Source organism: Euwallacea fornicatus, chromosome 23 (genome assembly GCF_040115645.1).
Source record: "Euwallacea fornicatus isolate EFF26 chromosome 23, ASM4011564v1, whole genome shotgun sequence".
Classification (NCBI taxonomy): Eukaryota; Metazoa; Arthropoda; class Insecta; order Coleoptera; family Curculionidae; genus Euwallacea; species Euwallacea fornicatus.
Genome location: NC_089563.1, coordinates 1,488,369 through 1,508,989, shown reverse-complemented (window position 1 = coordinate 1,508,989; position 20,621 = coordinate 1,488,369). Strand labels below are relative to the sequence as shown.

General features: G+C 35.7%; 2 protein-coding genes across 2 annotated transcripts in view; one reads left to right on the top strand and one right to left on the bottom strand.

Annotated features, from left to right (window-relative positions):
- LOC136346380 (acid sphingomyelinase-like phosphodiesterase 3b) overlaps window positions 1–20,184 on the top strand; it is a 28,009-nt gene extending 7,825 nt beyond the window's left edge. The window contains exons 3-8 of the mRNA XM_066295472.1: window positions 5,673–5,868; window positions 12,087–12,295; window positions 12,624–12,974; window positions 13,033–13,145; window positions 15,765–15,949; window positions 19,831–20,184. Of these exons, the coding sequence (XP_066151569.1) occupies window positions 5,673–5,868; window positions 12,087–12,295; window positions 12,624–12,974; window positions 13,033–13,145; window positions 15,765–15,949; window positions 19,831–20,071 (1,295 nt within the window). The 3' untranslated portion in view covers window positions 20,072–20,184. The remainder of the gene's footprint in view (window positions 1–5,672; window positions 5,869–12,086; window positions 12,296–12,623; window positions 12,975–13,032; window positions 13,146–15,764; window positions 15,950–19,830) is intronic.
- Window positions 1–20,621, bottom strand: part of Samuel (SAM-motif ubiquitously expressed punctatedly localized protein) — a 215,141-nt gene that overhangs the window by 118,612 nt on the left and 75,908 nt on the right. The gene's annotated exons all lie outside the window — the stretch shown is intronic.

The window sequence follows — 20,621 nt, the reverse complement described above, 5'->3', positions numbered from 1 at the left end:
TGAGCGAGAAACGAGGATTCCGGATTAGAATAGTTAATTAAACTTTGCTTAACGCAATTATTTTCCAGAGTGATGTGGGGTAAGAATTTTCTAATTTGTATTTGCTTTTTAATAAAGCTTTGCTACCCGTCTATTCTCCCCGGTATAATGGGCTTAGGCCCGTTTCCGGGTCGGATTTAATATTCTGCCAATTAAACAACAGTACAACCTTAAGTTGAGTCTATTCGCTGGGGGGTTATTGCTGGATTTTATGCACCAGACATCCGGTAACGCTTTATCGTTATCGTCAGTCATAAATTTAACGCTTTCTGTTATTAAGACGGTCTTATCCGTGCCAGTTTATATTGCGGCTTAACTGTAACTACCCTTCCCAGTTAAGTTGAGAAGTGGTATAATCCACGTTCCGTATGGGGACCAAAAAAAGCAAATTTCACGCAAAATAATCCTTTGGCGAAAAAGAGAGGGAAAAATAGAAAAAACGTCTCTTCAACGACGGACTAATTGACAAACTTTTGTTCATTTTTCAAATGCAAATCGAGACAGAAGCACTCTAAAATCGGATTCAAATTAGAGTGGATGCAGTTTTTTTAGTCGCATCCGAAAGAACTGGACCCGTTATTTCCTAAGTGCTTTTGGGACGAGTTAAGCTGTCTAATTGATTGATTAAACGAACTGTATAACCTTAAAAAGTGTTGTACTTTTTCGGACTGCGATTGCTTTGATTAAGATTGTCTTAAATCCAGATTTATACAGGCACTCTAATTCAATCTGGGGTTGCTGTATAGGGCAATGTATCGCCATTAGCTTTGGCCCGGATCCAGTTAAATGGGCCCAAAAGATCAGATAGCCGTCCAAAAAGCAATTTTTAAGCAAATAAATGAAGTAGACATTAGACGGGTAGCAGGTATTTTCGATTGCCTTCCCCCTTTTCACTTAATCTGGCCAAATTACTCTCGAGCGGTTCGTTCGGTCGTTAACAACTCCATTTTAAGCTATTGCTCCACTTCAAAGACTAAATAGAGTTTTCTCTCAATTATCTGGGATGCTCAAGTAGTCCTGCCATTTTTAAAGCCCCCGGACGGTACTTGAATCAGCTTCTTTGAAACTAAAAACCACCTCTAAGCTTAATTGGGTAAAAACCCAGATTAACAAGTCCGCTAGTTTATCTTTCACCTTTCCTAGCCCTCGTCATAGGTCGTCATCTATCTGGAACATAGGAAATAGTTGAAGTGCATATAATAGTTTTAGAGGAGTGGCAGTTTAATCCGGGTTTTAATCCCTTTTCAAGATCAAGGGCCGTTATCTAGCCAATAATCGTTGGCTCCCAATTTCTGGCAGATTTCACCGGTCTGATTACTGAGGATGAGATGGAGTTTAGATAAAAGTGGGATTAATAAAAGTAAATGGGGAATTGGATCGTGGCCTTTTTCAACTTAATTTCCTTCACGAGGTCTGGAAAACACGATTATGACCGGAGAGGTTAAAGAAGTTTTCTAATTGCAATTGTTGCGTCTAGAAACTTTAAATAGTTGAGTTTGCCGAATGAGAAGGACTTTAGCCATATTTTCGATAAAATCTCGTTTTCCTACGGCGGTGCGCAAAGTTGGTTTGCCGTACATATTGATCAATTTAAAGTAGCGCTTTGTCGCCCGCAAATCAACGTGACCTATGTCAATGTGAACACTCTTCCAGGCGATATGGATGTACGGGGCGATTCTAGATAAGCAGGACGAACAGATGCCTCAAAATCGAGAAAATCTTGAAAAAAATGTTCGAATAATTTTTTTTCTATTTTCGTGGGCTCAACTTTTCATGCTGTGAATTTTTTTTCCAAAATCACCTTCACTTGTCTTTTGAGGTCAACTCCGTTGTTTTTTTTTAGTGGAACGTCCAATTTTTTCCTAGAAATTCGAATTTTTTGTTGATAATAAAAATGTTTTTCCTTGGAACATTTTTTGCTTAAAGTGATGAAATTTGCAAAAAACAGAACAAATAAATTTCACGAAAATGAAGTTTTTTTTTTCAAATATACTATTTTTCGATTAATCAAGCTTCATAAACGACGGTGAAGCGAATCGCCACAATGTGCATTGTTGGTCGATTGAGAAGCCGCATCGGTTGCGTGAAGCGGAAAGACAGCGACCATGGACTTAGAATGTTTGGGGTAGCATTTTAGGCAGACATCTGACTGGGCCACGTCTCGTTGATAGAAACCGCAATGCAGAGAAGTATTGGAACTTTTTGCTAGGAGATTTGCCACGGTGGATTGGGCGTGGTAACCGGTCAGCCCAATCACCAGATTTGACTCCATTAGACTTTTCCTGTGAGGTGATTTGAAACATCATCGAGTGTCAACTACCGGTGGAGACGTGAAAATTCGGATCAGAAACGTTTGTTCAAACATCACAACTGGAACGGTAGAAAATTCCACGCAATCACTTCAATACAAAATTGTCAAATGCCTTTATCAGCAGGGGCACCGTTTCAAAATGATTTGGGACAGATTTTTTTTTTATAAAATAAAATTCACTACATAACAAACGAAATTGCTCAAATACTTTAATGAAGTTCGTTGAAGCGTTTGTGCCATATCTAATTTTATTATGAATTTTATCACATTCAGCAAAAAATGTTTCAAGTAAAATTTTTTTTACCGTCAACGAAGAATTCTAATCCCAAAAAATGAATTGGGTGTTCCATTTGAAAAAACAAAGGTGATCCCAAGTGAAAAGTGAAGGTGATTTTGGAAAAAACATGGACGACGTATAAAATTGAGTCCTTAAAAATAGAAATAACTTTATTCGAAAATTTCTTCCTAGATCTTATCAATTTCAAGGTATTTGCTTGTGTCATTTATCTAGAATCACCTGGTATATACATGCGATAAAATTATTTTAAAGCACTTTAATATTTTAGTAGTAATAGAACTTATACGAGACGGTAAATATAACATGTGCGAAAATCACTTTATCACTGTCGATCTCCGACCGAACTGAGTTTCTCATGGTTTGCACAAATGCAATTAGCGTGCCGAAAAGTATCACTTCCCGAGTTGGGTCGTTGAATGGATATTGGATATAAACTATATACTTCCAGCTAGTTTTGTTCATGTTCTTATAACTTTCGTTTGCGCAAGGATTTTAGCAGTCTGCGACTCACCTAAATGTCAAAAAGACGGCCAGAAAAGCAACAAATTTGCCATAACTCCAAGATATTTTTTAACTTTGACTTCAGCCCTTTTTATCCAGTCAAGTTTGATATGTTAACTAAGAATTTGTCCATTACAATGACTTCACATCCACTTAGCATTAAAGAATCTACTTAGCACGTGTCAGTGACATGTGTCAATATCGAAAATGTTTGCGGGCAAATAGGGCATTGATGTTGACATATTGACGTAACAGTTGCTTCCCTGACAAGTGCACACAGTGCTACATCACTGCACGCCCATTACAGTTTAGGAGCCAGTAATTGAGTGCGGTAAAGACACTTCCGCACATGTTAGGTGTATTAAGATTTTCTACGAGCCGTGTGTGTTAACTTTGCTGTCTAATCTGAGTTTAATTAAATATCAGCGTGCAGTAATTTCTTTACACGTACACGTGAGATAATGGTACGTTCCATTACAAGAATATTAAACGGCTGTGGTAGGAGCAAGACAACTTAGTCGAGAATGCAAAATGTAATTATCCGTAATTGTCGATTTTCGTTATACGTTACCGTTAGGTAATTTGCCATTTACCGCTGTGGGCGTAGAAAAAAGTTTTGCCGTTCGCGTGTCAATGTTGGTTGGCTGATTGTCCACAAGGACTTTTGACGTTGACAGATTAACATTCGCTTGCGGTAAAATTCTCCTTCTAGGTAGTAAATGCGTGTTTTAAATTAGTATATTGCAGGATTGTAGGAAAATATTTTTACCGCACACTGATATTTGATTGAGCCTACAATAGACCTCGAATTGAACGTATGCCCCTGCAAAAACTAATGTGTCAGTCTAAAAGTGCGAGAAGATTAAAACCTATTAAGCCTCTATGTTGTCATTCTGCTTTGCGTTCAATTAACTTGAACACCCCGAAATTCGGTTTCAATCGTATTAGGTCATTTATGTCTCGTCAGTCGTAAGTTCGGTTCATTTCTATTTATCGAGACAATTAAACACAGGCAGAAACCGACAACTTCAATGGTAAATACATCGGACCTACAGAAAGAAGTCCCACTGGCGCCATCTACTGTTTAATACAACTTATACCCCAAGTGCACTTTTCAAATGTATGTTGTAGAATATCATTATGAACCCTTCGAGTGTAAATTGCAAGACATCATGTTCTACTCTTCCTCTCTCTTTGAGGGTCAGAGAGCATGATGTCTTGCTACTTGTCGCAGGAGGTCATGTCCTTAGTGTGGCTGCCATATATTGCGTTTACGTTTTGTGCGAAAGTGTTCTTAACGCACTCAAATGCCGATTTACTTTCCCCTTTCACCCCGCAAATGCTTGCGTCAAACCCACTTTACCGCATTAATTACGCGCTGAAATTGGCGTACCTGAACAGTAACGAGTTTTACCGCACGCAAATTAAAGGGACAGATGTCAGTGCCCACAATGTAAATATAATTTTAAATTTGGACACCCTGTGTTTCAGTTATTGTCAATTTTTGGATATCGATACTGTATTTCCTAAGTGGTTACATAAATTCCTGTTACTGTCTTGACTATTTTGTAAAAAATCTGTACTTTGTATTTTTTTATTTTAGAATGTGATGCAACAAAAAATCAGATGAATCAAGCTATACAGGGTTGTTTACACAAGCTGGTCATTAAAAGTTTACTAGGATCTAAAAGTGATAAAAATTAGGAAATTTGAAGTTAAGTTAACTTTGACGTGCATTTTTTCAAAAATATTTTCAACTTCCTAACACTTTCGGTTTAACCGGAAGTACCTGTCAACTTTCTTATTTCAAACGGGACCTCTAGAATATTATTTTATTTTTAGATTCTACATAATATTTCTGACAAATTTTCCGTATAATACTTTATACTTAGCCCTTATCATTTATGAGATGTCTAACCCTAAATTAAAAATGTGCCCCTATAATGATCAATTTTAAAATTGCATCTCTTCGCCGTTATTAAAGCCGTAACCTTCATATTTCGCAGAATGTCAATACTTAGTTTTAAATTTACAATCTTGCTATTTATATGTCTTAGTATTATATAGGTTGTTCAAATGTGAATGTTAGGAGTTGAATTTTGGACACTGTGCAATACTGAGCCATGTAAATAGCAAAAGTATAAACTCAAAAATCCGTATTGACATTCTGTAAAATACGACAATTATATCTTTAATATCATTATAAGGGCGCGTTTTTAATTCCGGGTTAAATATCTCAAAAATGGTAAAGGCTAAGAATAGGAGATTGTACAGAAAATATGTCTGAAATATTACGCATAATCTAAAACCAAAATAATATAGTGGGGGTCACATTTCAAATAAGCAAGTTGACAGTTATTTTCGGTTAAACCGGAAGTGAAAGGAAGTTATAAATATTTTTAAAAAAAGTACACGTCGAAGTTAACTTAATTTCAAATTTTCAAATACGTATCATTTTTAGATCCTAATAAAGTTTTAATGAACAAGTTAGGTGAATAACACTGTATGAAATTGTTTTTTTAGGTTGTTGGAGGCACGAAAACAATGGAGGGTCCTCCAGTAACAGGAATGGAAACAAAGGTCAACGAAGAGCCTCAGATGAAAATCTGGGGAAATATGGAGAGTACAACTGCGACTCAACTTGGGAACTCATTGAATCTGCCGCAAAATTCATGAAGTCGCGTCAAAGTGATAACGTGGAGTTCGTCTTATGGACCGGGTAAATCATGAAAATAGCTTTACGCTAACAGTAAATAATTAAAATGCAAAACTCATAGGGGGTATCATACCTCATAGAACAAAAACGAAAAAGAAGGATAATGGTGACAAATGAAACAAATAAAAAATTGTGCAAAACTCAATGGAAGGATAAATGGTGAAATTTCATTGGGCGTAAGCTTAGAAAAAGAGAATAATTTCAGAAAGTCGTTTAAGCTGTACCAAGAGTTATATTAAAAACCTAAATAAGAGTTAATGAGAAATTGAGAGCGAGAATGAAATTTAAAGCTAGAAAGAAATTTACAAAAGTTGTTGGATAAATAGGCAAAGATCACAATTGGAAAGAGTGAAAATTTTTGACAAAGAGAGAAAGGCGCGAAAGTGTAATGGAAACTACGAAAATAAGTACAAATTTAGAAAGGTCGAAACAATTTAGAAAGTTTCAAAATTCGCAAAGAAAAATCACGCACAAAGAGAAGGGAATATTAGAACGATTAACAGAGTAAAGAGGACTTGAAAACACAAGGACACAAACGAGTTGAAGGAATGGCAACATTCGTAAAGTGAAAGTTTAGCCTCAGTATAATCATTAACACCCCTATTTTCAAGTAAAAGATTAGTGTGAATTTGCTAAATGTTGAAATTAACTACTGATCTTCTCCAATGCACAATAAAACAATCGTGGAGACTGAAATCAAAGAAACACTTACTCGCATTTAATTACCTTACTATGTAGCCTCTAAAGAGCTTTAGGTATATATCAAATTTTTGCTAAATAGTTTAGAAAGAAAATATTTAACAAAATTCCAAATTCTAATGCTCCATATTTACAAAATCAAAACCTTAAGGCTATATTTATATGAGAAAGCAACGTTATTTTGTAGCAAGGAATTCACTCGCTCATTACCTTTCACTCGAGTAATTGAAACGCAAAACCCTTTTGGATGGAGGATAATTATGAAAAAATTCTCAACCTTAAGGGGCTGATAATATTCACGTAAAATTTTAATTTGCAATAATTATTAACCTTCATCGATCTTTCACGACTAAGTAATTTATATATCAGACGAATACAAAAAGTTAAGAGAGGACAGATTTGAACTTTCCTCAGTTGTATCATCATCAGTTTGTATCGCTTGATGTATCACTGTTTCTTGGCTATTAACCTGCTCAGAAATTGGAAATTTCAGTTTCCTTGTAGGTTATTCTGGCAAATACTTTTCAGTCGAATTGTCTGACTTAGGCTTTTTTATCATATGTTATATTACCGTTTACTTCACGCCTTTTCCATAATCCTATTTAGGCAATAGGGATGGCCTTTACTAGTTTAACAGATAAAAGCGCACCGCCGCCATCTAAAATACGTACACATCCCCGTGGCGGCGTCCCTTAAAGGTTATAAGGTCCATCCCTAGGGACCTCTTTACTTTTACACCGAGCTTCATTTTACGGTGTACGTATTACGGGGCAAAAATGCCTCGGAGAGAGGAACGAGACCAGATAAAACTAGAAAGGTAATTTTTCGACAGAGCTTGTAATTGGATGAAACTACCCAACGGATAAGGAGTTTTATTTAATGCCGTTTCATGTTTGTCCTTTGCAAGTTCGTTCTTTTGCGGATTAGGTCTGATATTCGAGACTTACGTTTCTTTTGATCTCCCGAGAACGGACGTTTGTTTTTTCGCTTTTATAGCTCTCTGCTGTCGCAAGAAACTTTAGTTTTGGTTACTCAGATAAATAGAATTGTAACCAGAAAACATTGAGCTCATATGTATCAACAATTCCCGAATAAGTTCCTTCGAATCCACTCGGACGACTTTATGACTTATGCCTCTCCAAGGGCCCGGAATACATACATTTTATTTTAGCAAATTAACCGGAAGTCTGTGTAATGCAATGTGGCCGTTGGGAGGTCCCTTCCTCGATTTATTCCTAAACTTTCGGTCATAAAGCCTCATTGCTAAGTGAAAACTCCGGTTCTGACGCGACAAAACGCGAGTGCTCTTATCAAAATTGATGACTCTAATGTTAACGGAAGTTTGCCGTTCATTTTGTATACGCTGTATGTTTAAGGGAAACGTTTTTCTCAACTCTATGGTGCATTAAGTTATGTATTTGGAGCACATGCGTTATCGATTCGAGGCTTGCACGTGTGCAGTGCTGAAATTTCTTCATTCGTTTGAAGCTTCAAAGAATGCTTAAGTGAGCTATTGTGATTGCAATATCGCACAACTATGTCTTCTCACTTGAAGAATGTGTCGAAACGATTCTCAGATTTTTCAAAAAAAAGTTTAAAAAAATTAAGTATTGCTTCCTCCGATTTAGTTAACATGTTCCAATAGAGGAGAAAAGTATAGACCGTCAAAAATAGTCATAAATATGTATAGTATACAGGTCTCCTAAGATATATTTTTGACGATCCGGAATTAGTTTCCCTCTTGTGTGGTGGCCAAGAGCTCTCAATCAGGCTGTAAAACCTTTTACGGTCAGTCAAATTACGAGTATATTCTAGAGAGTTTTTCGTGTTTTAAACCGAGGCCCAATTAAATTTTCTCCTGGCGTTTCATTCACATCTGTAGTTGACATTATCAAAGACGAAGAGGCAGTGGGGAAGTTGATTTCTTGTGCCTCTGAACGATGACTCAGATTTCCAGACGAAACGTCAGAAAGAAAATTCCTGGAACCCTGACTTCAAATCTAAAAGAAAATTTCAAAATATAAACTAATCTTCTCTCGCTGTTCCCTCACATTAATTGTCTACGCGTCCTCGTTAACATGTTATCATCTTGTTCTGAATTATTTCATCATTATCACCTTTTTCATAAATCTCAATTTGGTAGCCTTCCTTCATATTTTTTCTCTAAATACTCGTTTCTAGTTTGCTATTATTATCATTCCCCAGAATGTATTAATTGTTTCCTTTCCGTTCTTAGAATTTTTGTTCATCTGAATCTTATTTTTAATCTGGTTTTGAATAACCCTGGGTTTTTTAATTTTCTTACCACCTCCCTCTGAAATTTAACCTTGCACAGAAATTTTCACTAATTTTTATGTAGATTTATTATATTTTTACACGATATGTATTGATAACTACAATTCTGTCTCCCACTCTCTTTGAATGCTTTTCATTTAAGTTTTTTACTGTCCCTTACGTAGCACCACCAGAAGACCTAGTTTAGCTGTAGTTGCCAGACATCCGTGTTCGAGGTATGCCTGGTCTTGGTTTTCTGCATTTGTTAAGTATCTAAATTACTAGAAAGTGAAAGACCAATAAAGATTCAACAATTTCCAAATATTTTATATTATAGAGCGCGACGAACTATCAGCCCGATAAAGGTTGAGAGTTTTCAAATTATTATTTTTCCCTCGAGATATTTTTCCGATATAAAGGACAGTATTTGATATGTATGGGTAAAAATTTGTTGGACTTGCTGTAGCAGAGATTCAAAATATTTACAGGAGTGAAAATATCAAAACTATCCACTGCAATCATCCATATAACGTCCGTTTTCGAACTGATTGAAAAATGAGGAACGTTTACAGATTTAAAGTTTTGAATGGTTTGTCTATAAAGTAGGCATTTTTTAAATTGTCCGACCTCCAATGATTCTATTTTCATAATATTTTACATCACTGTAAGTTAGATCAGGTTAAGTACATAAAATATACAGGAAAAATCACTTGCCTTCAAATGGAGAATGGAAAATGTAGTGAGCTATGAATATTTCAAATGCATATTTCCTGATAGTATATCTACTCTGCAGAATATGAAATTTACTTTACTTTGGTCAATCACGACGAAGAGTTTTTCTGGAATTTCTAAAATCATCTAGGAATGTTCGTACTATTGATAAAAATAAGTTGAGCTGCTAAACAACAGAATTTAAAGTGAACAAACTATACATGAAATTTAAACCATCACGACATTGATTTTAGAATTAATTCCCTATAGAAAATCGGAGGTTGTTTTTAAAAAAGAGGAAATTTAAGGAATTTCTAGATTTATTTGAAAGTGTTCCCGCTGTTCAGAGGATGGAATTTTAATATCGAATACTCACGATTGAATTTCTACGCAATATCTTGCACATCGCTAATTAGTATTTTCAATGAGATCACTATAGCGAAAGGTTTTCAATATTCAATTTTGTTAAATAATATTTTTTTGGAAATGAAACATGGATAAAAGATAAGAACGCATTTGTTTCAAACACAGCCAAGTGGCAAATATTTTCAGAGGGGGATGCGAAGCATTCCCATAAGACATGTACACCACTCGACTCTTCGGCATCCATTATTTTATCTATATTTTATCAATTTCCTACATGCCGGATATTTTCGTATCGCTCCATGCATTACTCCTCCAATATTAACACTTTCGTGCATCTCACGCCTTCAAATATTTAGTTTTCCAAGCATGAGAATTTATTTACTTTTCTCTGTCGATATACGAGACTTGGGTTCCCTAAACGTTCCAACCAAAAGGATTAAATTTTTAACTTCCTGTCGCTGGGCATGTGAGCAGAAATTGCTAAAATCAGACAATATTTTATCTGCCAAAAGATTTTTCAACTCTCAGCAGTCCGGCAGCTCTAAACTTTGAAACAACATAAAACATTAGGGATATAGTAGGAGGTCTTTATACCGGCTCTGTTTTTATCCTGATCTGTTCCTCCAGTGCCGAAGTTTTTGCTTAACTCTATTTTATTGACTTAACTTTCGAAATAAATTGAGGAAGGGAGTTCCAGGGCCGCAAAAAGTATGCCTGAAGTTGCCTTCGGGGCGGATTATGTTACAAAGGGGTCGCAGTTTGGCAAAATTGTATAATTTGTACTCGTATGAGGCTGACATTATGTTTTGGACTCCATTCAGTCGTGATATGCGAGTACTTAACTTGAACCTTAAAAGTTTTACTGTAGGGATTTTTTATGGTATAAAAGCCAAAACAAAACAAATTAATCATTCCTCACCGTAAAACGGATCTTCACTATGCATAACTAATATTGCCCAAAAGAGATAGGCCATAGTCGGTTGTACGCTTAAGGGTAATTAATATAGGTTAGCTCCGGCTCTCCCAGTCTCATCTCGTTCATTAACCAAAGTTAGTGCTAACTGTATTTCATGTGTCCCACTGGAGAATGTCGTTGCTGTGAAACTTCGAGCATGTTTTATGTCCGATATTAGTAATGTGAGTTAAAGTTTGTGAAAAATTGAAATAGGTCCTTAGCGCAAATAGGATTGAGACTCTCATGGGGGGATTTAAGTTTTCTGAGACTCATCCTACAAAATTCCATACTTTTGGAATTACAGATTTTCTGTTTGAAAGATTGTCTTGGACTTTCAAACTGCCTGAAATAAATGCAGGGACATTTGTAAGGAAATTTATTCCGGGTGACAGAACAAATGTTCGTTGTAATGTAAAATATAGATCATTCGACACGACTAGTAGTGAAAACGTTTGAGTTCCTCTCTATACCGGAATATAAAGTTTTCTTTGAAATTTATGAAGAGATTTTTCCTCTAATATATCCTCTTGTAGGAATACGGCGGGTATGAGGAAAGATCAGGAGAAAATATTCACTAATATACTTTATATAATATAGAAAAAAAGGAAAATGAAGATTTCAGGTCCACGATACAAAGTACAAACACTCTTTGGAACACAACTGCGTTCAACTTTAGTTCGTCAACTAGAAATCCCACATTATGTAGCCTAAAATGAGACAAAATTTCGACTCCTGAACGTTGGGGACCCTCTCATATAAATCTGGTAATCTCTGGAATTCCTGCTCTCTTTGTTTTAAATTAAACATCCGTGCTGTCTCAGTGCATTTAAAGTCCATTCTCTGGTGGCAGTTCAAGTTAAGGGAAGTTTCAAAAAGTAGGAACACCACCACAAATGAATCTAGAAGTTTACCGAAGTTTCTCCATCTTGAAAACAACACCCTCCATCTTCAGTATAGTCACTTTACACCTGACATTGTGACAGCTAAACTAAAAGAAATTTCTTCCTATAAATCTTAGGAGCCTTCCGAGATAAATCTGTTAGATTCAGAAGTTATGTCAACTCTGGATATTTCGTTTGGGTATCCAGATACTTCGAAATTCTATTACATAAACGTCGAATCGGTAGGGAAAAGTATTTCGGAAACTAAAAGGAATGTCAGCACTTAATTTTTATATATCTATAATTATCTAAACTAAACTTTTTTCTTAATGTAGGGATGGTCTCTCTCACTTTGCTATCAAGCACCTCTCAGAAAGCCATCAGCTAGAGATGGTGCAAGCCCTCACCGATCTTTTAGGAAAGACTTTCCCAGTTCAGTTCGTTTTTCCAGCCCTAGGACACGACGACCCTCCCTTCAAGAAGCATCTAGGAAGAATGTGGTCCAGATGGTTGCCTACAGACTCTATAAAAAACTTCGAAACTGGTATGCAGTGTTTTCTTCGAGCTCAAAGGCTCTAAACGATCCAATTATCGTGCTTAGATAATCCTACTAGTTTTGCATTTCAAGCAATATTTTATCGCCAATTATATGGAAAGACGATTAATTTCAAGGAATTATTAACGATTTAATAAAACAATTCATTTCGAAAGCATAATATGCCGAGACAGATTTATAAGCATGGAAAAATGAATCGATGACCGTTCGCATTTGTTTGTCCAACTACCGTGCAATTTAAAGCATGTTTTAATGAAACGTTTTAATTAATCACTTGTTGCCAATTTCATGTTTTTTTCCTTTACATTAATTGCAGGGGGTTATTATATCATAGAGAGAAAACTGCGTAAGCTGCAAATTATTGTTTTGAACACGGATTTAATGAGGACAAGTGAGGCGGATGAGGACGCCAACAGGCAATGGCGTTGGCTCGACAAAGTCCTTTTCAAATTCGAGAAAAATAAACAAACTGCCTATTTAGTAGGCCACGTGGCCCCTGGACATGACGAGAGACAAAGCGGTCTCTTTCAACCGACCCACAAATCGTATTCGAACTATCACAACCAAAAATACCTGGATTTAGTGCGTAACTATTCCAGCACCATTGTAGGGCAGTTCTTCGGTCATCTTCACTCTGATACGTTTAGGGTTGTGTACGACAAGGATGGTACTGACTGAAATTACAAAGATAAGGTATTTTATTGATAAATTCATTTTTAAAATAGGTGATCCTGCATCGTGGGCGATGATCGCCCCATCAATCACCCCCAAAAGAAACCACCTGGGGCCGAACAATCCTGCGCTGAGGCTTTATAAATTCAACAGGGATACTGGGCAGGTAATTTTTTATTCTTTAGATAATAGCAGGGGTTATGGGGGTAATTTATATTTCATAACGCGAATGATAGTGAGAGATAGCGTTCGTGCTGTGGTTGAAATTTCCATTAGCATATGATTGGAATCAGAGAGTTTCGATCGTGATTCATTTCATGTTTAGGATTAGTACAGTGGAGGGAAGGTGTGGTAACATGTCTATAGTTATGATGATATGGGGTGCAAATTATTGATGAAGTTGTGATTACATTTTAACGATTAAATATACGAGTCGACGGATCTGATAAGCGCGGATGCGAGATAAGGGAGAGAAATGTTATTAAAAAGTAGCAAGATAGAAAATGCATTTGTTATGTAGTACTTTTTGCGTTGCTACGCACATGGTGTTTTAGTGGGTCAAGGGGAAGGCAATTAGGCTATTGATAAGTGTGAGAGAGACAGACTATCGTTTCTCTTTCCGTTGTCAATCATCGGGTAGCATCGTCGACTCCGAACCAGTACGCCTTAATCCGAGGGTGGGTGTAGTTCTACGTGATCTTGGAGGACACCAATTACGCGCGCGCATTCCGTTTTATAATCAAATGATATTTTTGACATTAAAGGCTTCAGCTAGAAGAATATTTATCTTGTCTAAAAAAGAGGTTAATAGAAGGTGCTCACACGGATCACCCCTTTGTACTAAACAATCCCCAAGACGATAATACAATTGTTATATCTTTGAATAGTGATGGTGACCATACGAAGTATAGTGACGAAATCATCTCAGAGGGCTACAAACACATAGCGGTCGGTCATTAAAAAAATGGTATCAATTTTAGGTGATCGCTGGTAGTTGTGCGCTACAAATAACCTTTGTAAATAATTACATTCAATTGAGTTTAGTCCGATGATTCATATGAGGAATTGTTCCAATCCGCAAAAGTTTTGAAACCCAACTAATCCAACATAACTTTAAAACGTGTAGACATTTAAAAAAATTCAGGAAACCTTAAAAAAAATACCAACTGAAAACAAATACTTTGAAAATCGGAATCAACTGCTCGCAAACTCGCTTTAGCGAGGCACGAACAGGTCTGAAAGCAAAAGGATCTCAGTAAGTCCATGGAAAACTGAACTTGGGCTTAGAAACCTTTTGGCCAACAATATAGAAGCCTGGAATTTATCATTAAACGAATTTTCTCTTTTCTTCAACTCATCGATATTAACCCGAAATAACATGCAGAAGCGCAAACAAACATTAAGAAGAGAGAAAAAATTTAAAAAACGACACTAATCCTGGAAACGTAATTATTGACCTTGATGAAGTGATAACTTACCACAAAGCTGAATATATTTTAAAAAAAATATTTATGAAAATAATTTCTAGAATTTTTAATTTGGGCTACGACCTAGAAATTATCAGAAAAAACGGCGAAAGCTAAATTAAACCAGGAAAACTCTTATGGAATTCCCTTGAACTTAACCAATTAAACAGAAAAACGCTAAGCGTTAAGAAAATCAATTGGAAATGGTTCGGGAAGGAACAGTGGCCAGGTGAAACGCATAGCTTAAGTGCTTTAAGTTTGTTGCTTGGGATTTCGACCCAGATGAATTCGAAAATCTAGAGTAGAGGTGACACTTCATCAACTCAAGTGACCCGAAAGTTAGCAACAAAATAGAACACATATTACACTGCCAAATGCCCTAAAATTATTATAAAAAATTAAACATTCCCAGTTGTAATTTAAATATATATCAAAATAATTTACACAGTCTTGATTGGCAATTGAGCTATTATTCATATAACTTTCATCATCCTTAAATGTTATTTTTAGAGTTTAAAGTGATTTAAAATGGACCAAAATTTGATACTTTTAAGCAAGTGTTCATGAATAATTTACTCCAGAATAGAATATGCACTCTTGACCCATTTTCCCAATATTTCCTTTTAATTATGGATTTGACCTGGAGTTCACCGATGCATTGAATATTGAATACCCCTAGATTATGAATATTGCATTTCGTATTTTCCTTTTAATTCTATTCTAGATTTAAAAACACATTAAAGTTGTAAATATTTTAAAATCAAATTTAAATAGTTAACTTTCATTATTCGTTTACAAGCACCTAATGGTCCAAATTATGTTGTAAATATCGACAAAATATTGTTTATTAAGTGGCTGGTAATGAAAATTACCCTCAAAGGTATATTTTAGTACCTGCGTTTGAAATGAAGTAATTATTGAACTTTCTTTTACTTTCAGGAATATAAAATTTGCGTTTCTATTTTAAAGAAAATAATTTAATGGTAATTTTAAATTGCGGATATATAAGCAGTTTCCATTAAACGACATACTTGAAGCCTAAACCAGACACCTGCCGCTATAGCGATAACTCACCGACATGTCCTAATAGTACTTCAAAACAATGGACATTATGTCGATGACAAGGAGTTATTTATTGTACACACATACCCTAATGATAGGGACCATTATACCGCTTTCTTGTTAATAACGACTTATGCGTTGGACACGGTGAACAAACCTAGTACTGCGGACGTTTTTTCCATTACAATTTAGTGTGTTTTATTACGCTCAATTGTTATTATAATTTAGTAACAATTCAGACTCATTTGTTATTACAGGTCTATGATTACACCCAATACTACATGGATCTTTCACAGGCCAATTCCCATAGTAAGGCCGAATGGACGGTGGAATACAACTTTACGTCTTACTATGGCCTAAATGAAATCAGCTCAGAAAATTTGCATAATTTAGCCAGGAAGTTTATCAGTACAGGGCAAGGAGTGAGCAGTTTATTTCAAAGGTGAGTTTTTTGCAAATATCTCTTCAAAACTGACACTTGTTTTGCAATGAAAAAGTAATTGCTCAGAAAGTCTTAAGATTTTTTATGGAGCGCTCAGGGTATGGCTCGTGACAAGGCAGACATTTGCTCAGAAGTGCATCGTCGGTTTAGATATTTCACGGTAGATTCAGAAATACAGGGAGATTTTTTAGCTCACCGACAAAGTGAGGCAAATGAAAGGTGAGGTCATGTTAGGAAAAAATGTTATATAATTAAAAGGTTTTACAAAATAAAACCGCAAAATTTTCATTTGAAATAAAACATGGATTTCTGTAGCAAAATATTGGAATCTTCATTGATTTAGAATATAAATATTTGGGAGTTAATTATGAAATAACACATTCGATAAGTGGCAGCTGCAGCTTTGGTGGCACAAAAACACTTTCTTGACGAAATTGTGAACAACTATTTTGTTTGATACAGCGTTCAGTTTCGGCTCTGAATGCTTGGGCGATTTTACGTTTGTTGGTATAAATATAATGGTTCAAAAAAATCTCAAAAAAGTCAACAGGTGTCAGGTCACATAATCGTGGAGGCCAATTCTTGTCACCAAGACGGGAGATGACCCGACCAACGCGTTTCAATGATCCATTAGGCGAACTCTCTTCGCTGTGCATGGTATGTGGGCAAAAGTTGTTGTGTCAGTTGGATTTTGTATGGATGAAGATGTAAATCTTTCGTGAGAATACGATGAAACGTGTTTGTGGAAACGTTCAATTGTTATTTGCACTTGGACGAATCCCTGGTCCCTGGATTCTCGCCCACACTTTGGCGAATTGTAGTGATGTTTTCTCCTGAATGATCTCCACGAGGTCATTTTGTGACTTTCGCATTAATAACTGAAGTAATACTTTAAAATTTCTTGTTAAAGCTGATGAAAAAAGAACACTATTCCTACCAAAAAGTCGACGCTCTTTACGAATTGTGCCAAACAAGCTTTCACCATTTTGATAGTAAAATTTAACAATAAGGACGCATTGTTGTACCACACGGTATATCACTTTTCAAACTTCCCTGTCTTCTATACAGGGTGTTTCCTAAGTACGGTACATAACTTTGGGAGCGTATTCTACAGCTAAAATAAAGGTAATTTTGTTATATAAACTGTATTCCAAAAATGCTTCGTTGCGGAAATACAGGGTGTGGAAATTTCTTTAAAAAATTACAATTTTTTAATTATTTCCACAACTACTTGAGACATTTTAATGAAATTTTTCAGGGTTTGAGAATTAGCAACGGTGTATGTTTTACGCTAAAAACAGTGGCTTTTGTGTAACCAGTGGCGTGCGGGCAGGATAATTGCTGGAAATTTTAAAAGAAAAATGTGGTACACCACTGTTCTATTCCATTATTTTGTTACTGTTTGAATTATGTGTTCGATTTGGAAGAAAAAAAGTCTCTTGACTTTTTTTCGTCGGACGCACCGTTATCGAGTATATAAATAAAAAACATTGTAGCTAAATTTTTTCATTATTTTTTATTATTCTTAAGAAAAAAAATACTTGTATGAAGATTTTTTTGTTGTGTACTTATTTGTTTGGTAGCGAAATTGTCGACTTTTTACTAGTCACCAATACCGTTTATTTATCTGTGCGTGAGACATTAAATTTCAGACCAAAAAATTTTCGCACCCTGTATTTCCGCAACGAATCATTTTTGGAATACAGTTTATATAAAAAATTACCTTTATATTAGCTGTAGAACACGCTCTCGAAGTTATATACCGTACTTAGGAAACACCCTGTATATCTGTAAATCGAAAACTAAGCATTTGTGGATCCACGTTTAAAGGAAAGAAAGTTTTATTTTGATCTCAAAAATGCGCTCCTAAATTCTTTGTACTGAGTTTCGAATTACCCTGTATGTCAATGATTTCACTGTGTTCCCTATAACTAAAAGGTGGTTAAAATTGAAGTTCCACATTACAATGTACGATATTTTGGTAACATCAATGTATTTGCCAATGGCAATGTGAAATTTCTAAACTAAAAACTTTAACAAAAATAGTCAAAAAGCAATATATAAAATACGACGGAGTACACTTCGTGCTTTACGTAAAACGTTCGGCGCGATAAATCGACTTTCTGGAAGGACAATTTGGAATGCGGTCCAAAAATTCCAGTAAACTGCACCGATTGGCCGCCGCGATCATGTGATTTAACTCCCGCAGACTTTTTTCCTCGAATGCGTCTGAAGAGCAGAGTCTAGAAGAATAAACTGAACAACATTGCAGAACTGAAATAGGAAATCACACGCGAAGTAGCTGACATAGGACCAGATTTGTACTGCAGGGTAATGGAAAATTTTCACATGAAGATACGATCATATTACATGAGCCGTAGCAGTCATTTACCCAATTTGATCTGTCATACATAATTGTAATGAACCGAACTCAAAGAGCAAATAAATGTTTTTAATATTTTTCAATTTGGCCTTACTCTTTTTAACACCTTCATATGGAAATCTAAATTGAATCACCCTTTTATCACCCTTTAACAGTTTTTGTGACTTGAACCCTATTTGTTTGGTGATTTGTTTACAAACTAATAGTTCTTCATCTCATCATTCTTCACCTACCTTTGCTACACCAGCTTTTTTTTAAATCCAAAAGTATAAACATTTTGAGGCCTCACTGCTCATCTTTTATGTTGACCTTGAATTAAATTGATGCACACGATTCATACAGGGTGGTCCATTTAAAACGGTTCACCTGAAATATCGTGGATTATTATTGTGTGGAAGTGAACGGGTCGCAATTTGATCACTTAATTAAACAATACGTAGTTTAAAAATTAATTTTTTTCGATTTATTTCATCGATGTTTTAAAACGGTTTTTTTACAATATGTAAAGGCGAACCAAAAAAATTTCAACGTACCTGTAAAGAGAATTAAAATGCTTTTGATTAGGTGACATTTGACCCCCGTGCCATCTCAGATTCTTGAAGGGGATGCCACCCCGTTTAGGGGGATGACTCTACACCTACGAATTTATGATCTAAAAGTGTTTCCCTTAAACGTAAAGTTTATGCGTCTCGGGGTTTTCCAAAGAAAAAAATTCGATTCAAAATATTTCAGGTGTACTGTTTTAAATGGGCTACCCTGTCTGTACGACTTCCACGCTAAGATACAACTACAAACAATAAATTCTGATCTGTAGAACTTGCACACACAATTGAGAGAAATCTGACTAGGTAGGGAGTGCAAGAGGAAGAACTAAAGATTTTTTTAAAGAGAAATACATTAAAATTTGCCAGAAAATATTTAGCAAATAAATGAGATAATTAAAACAAATAATCATATTATCAGAAGACAGTTCAGAGCGAACACGCAAAATTTTCTGGAATTTTTCGAAACTGCTTCACTAAGATTCCAATACTGCGGACTGTTTCAGCTTCAATGGACCCATTAGAATGCGTTATAGCAAAGCCTTACGTAGATCGGAAAATACGGAAGAACTTGACATAAATTTGAGAGAATAGAAACTTTAGAACAAAGACTTAAAAAATGCGGACAGAGAAATACTTTAAAAGTCAATAGAATACGCCAAACAAATACAAAGTTTTGTCTCATCTGAAGACAAGTAACAACGAAAATGCAAAATATTTCTGGATATTTCTGAAAGAGGTTTTGTCTGATTGAAAATAACCCTTTAAATCTGCAAATTTAACTCACAAAAATCTTTACAAGAGGTTATATACCTACACAAGGCAATTTTCCAGATTCTCTTATCACTAAAGCTCAGAGATATTTTAACGGGAATCGGCTAGTAATTATAAGCTCTCGAATGGCCCAGAAATGGTTTTACAGCGTTACTGCTATTTCCTACTTTTACATGTTTCAGATACCATCTAGCCAATACAGTTAAGGTGCCTCCCCACCCTCGTGACAACTGCGACTTAAGCTGTGTCCACAACCACTATTGCGCAATCACCCAAATCGATATAATCGATTTTGAGGAGTGTTTAAAGCGGACTGCCCATTTGAGGTCAGCGTGCCACATTAGTTTTCCTAGTATGCGATTTATTCTAGTGTTCGTCCTCGTGTGCAGCGTGCTACGGGAGTGTTTGAGTAGCGCCACGTGAGGTACTTACTGCCAGTGAAGAATGTGATTTTGCGACTGATTTCTCCAAACACAGTGGACATAAGCAATGTAGCATAATACTATATTTTTCTTGTAAATAAATAAAAAGTGTTAGGGTGGGGTTGTTTTTAGGGTAAGAAGGGTAATGAGGATATTTAAGAAACGTTCGTGGTTTCGATTGTTTGTTCTTAAAAGTCTCTAAGGGAACTAAGGCAAACACCAGAAGTTTTTCGACGTAAATGACACAGGGAGCTAATGAATTTAATGATTATCTGCCGTTTTAAGCGTGAAATATCCTTAAGGCAGTTTTCTATTTTCCATTGAGTAAAGTTTTCTGAAGAAAAAAGGTCGGTCAGAAGTCCTTTGTTCCCAGTCGTATTCGCTAATTTCAACAGTTCTAGTCGCTCATTTTGAAAGTTCTTCTACGTGAAATCTGAATCCTTTTGGGAACCCTCTGTTTTAGGCAGTTTTGGATGCCAATTACAAATTAGAAAATTATTAGAATTTAACGCTATTTCGTTCACGCTTTTTAACCAGGGAACAAATTCGAA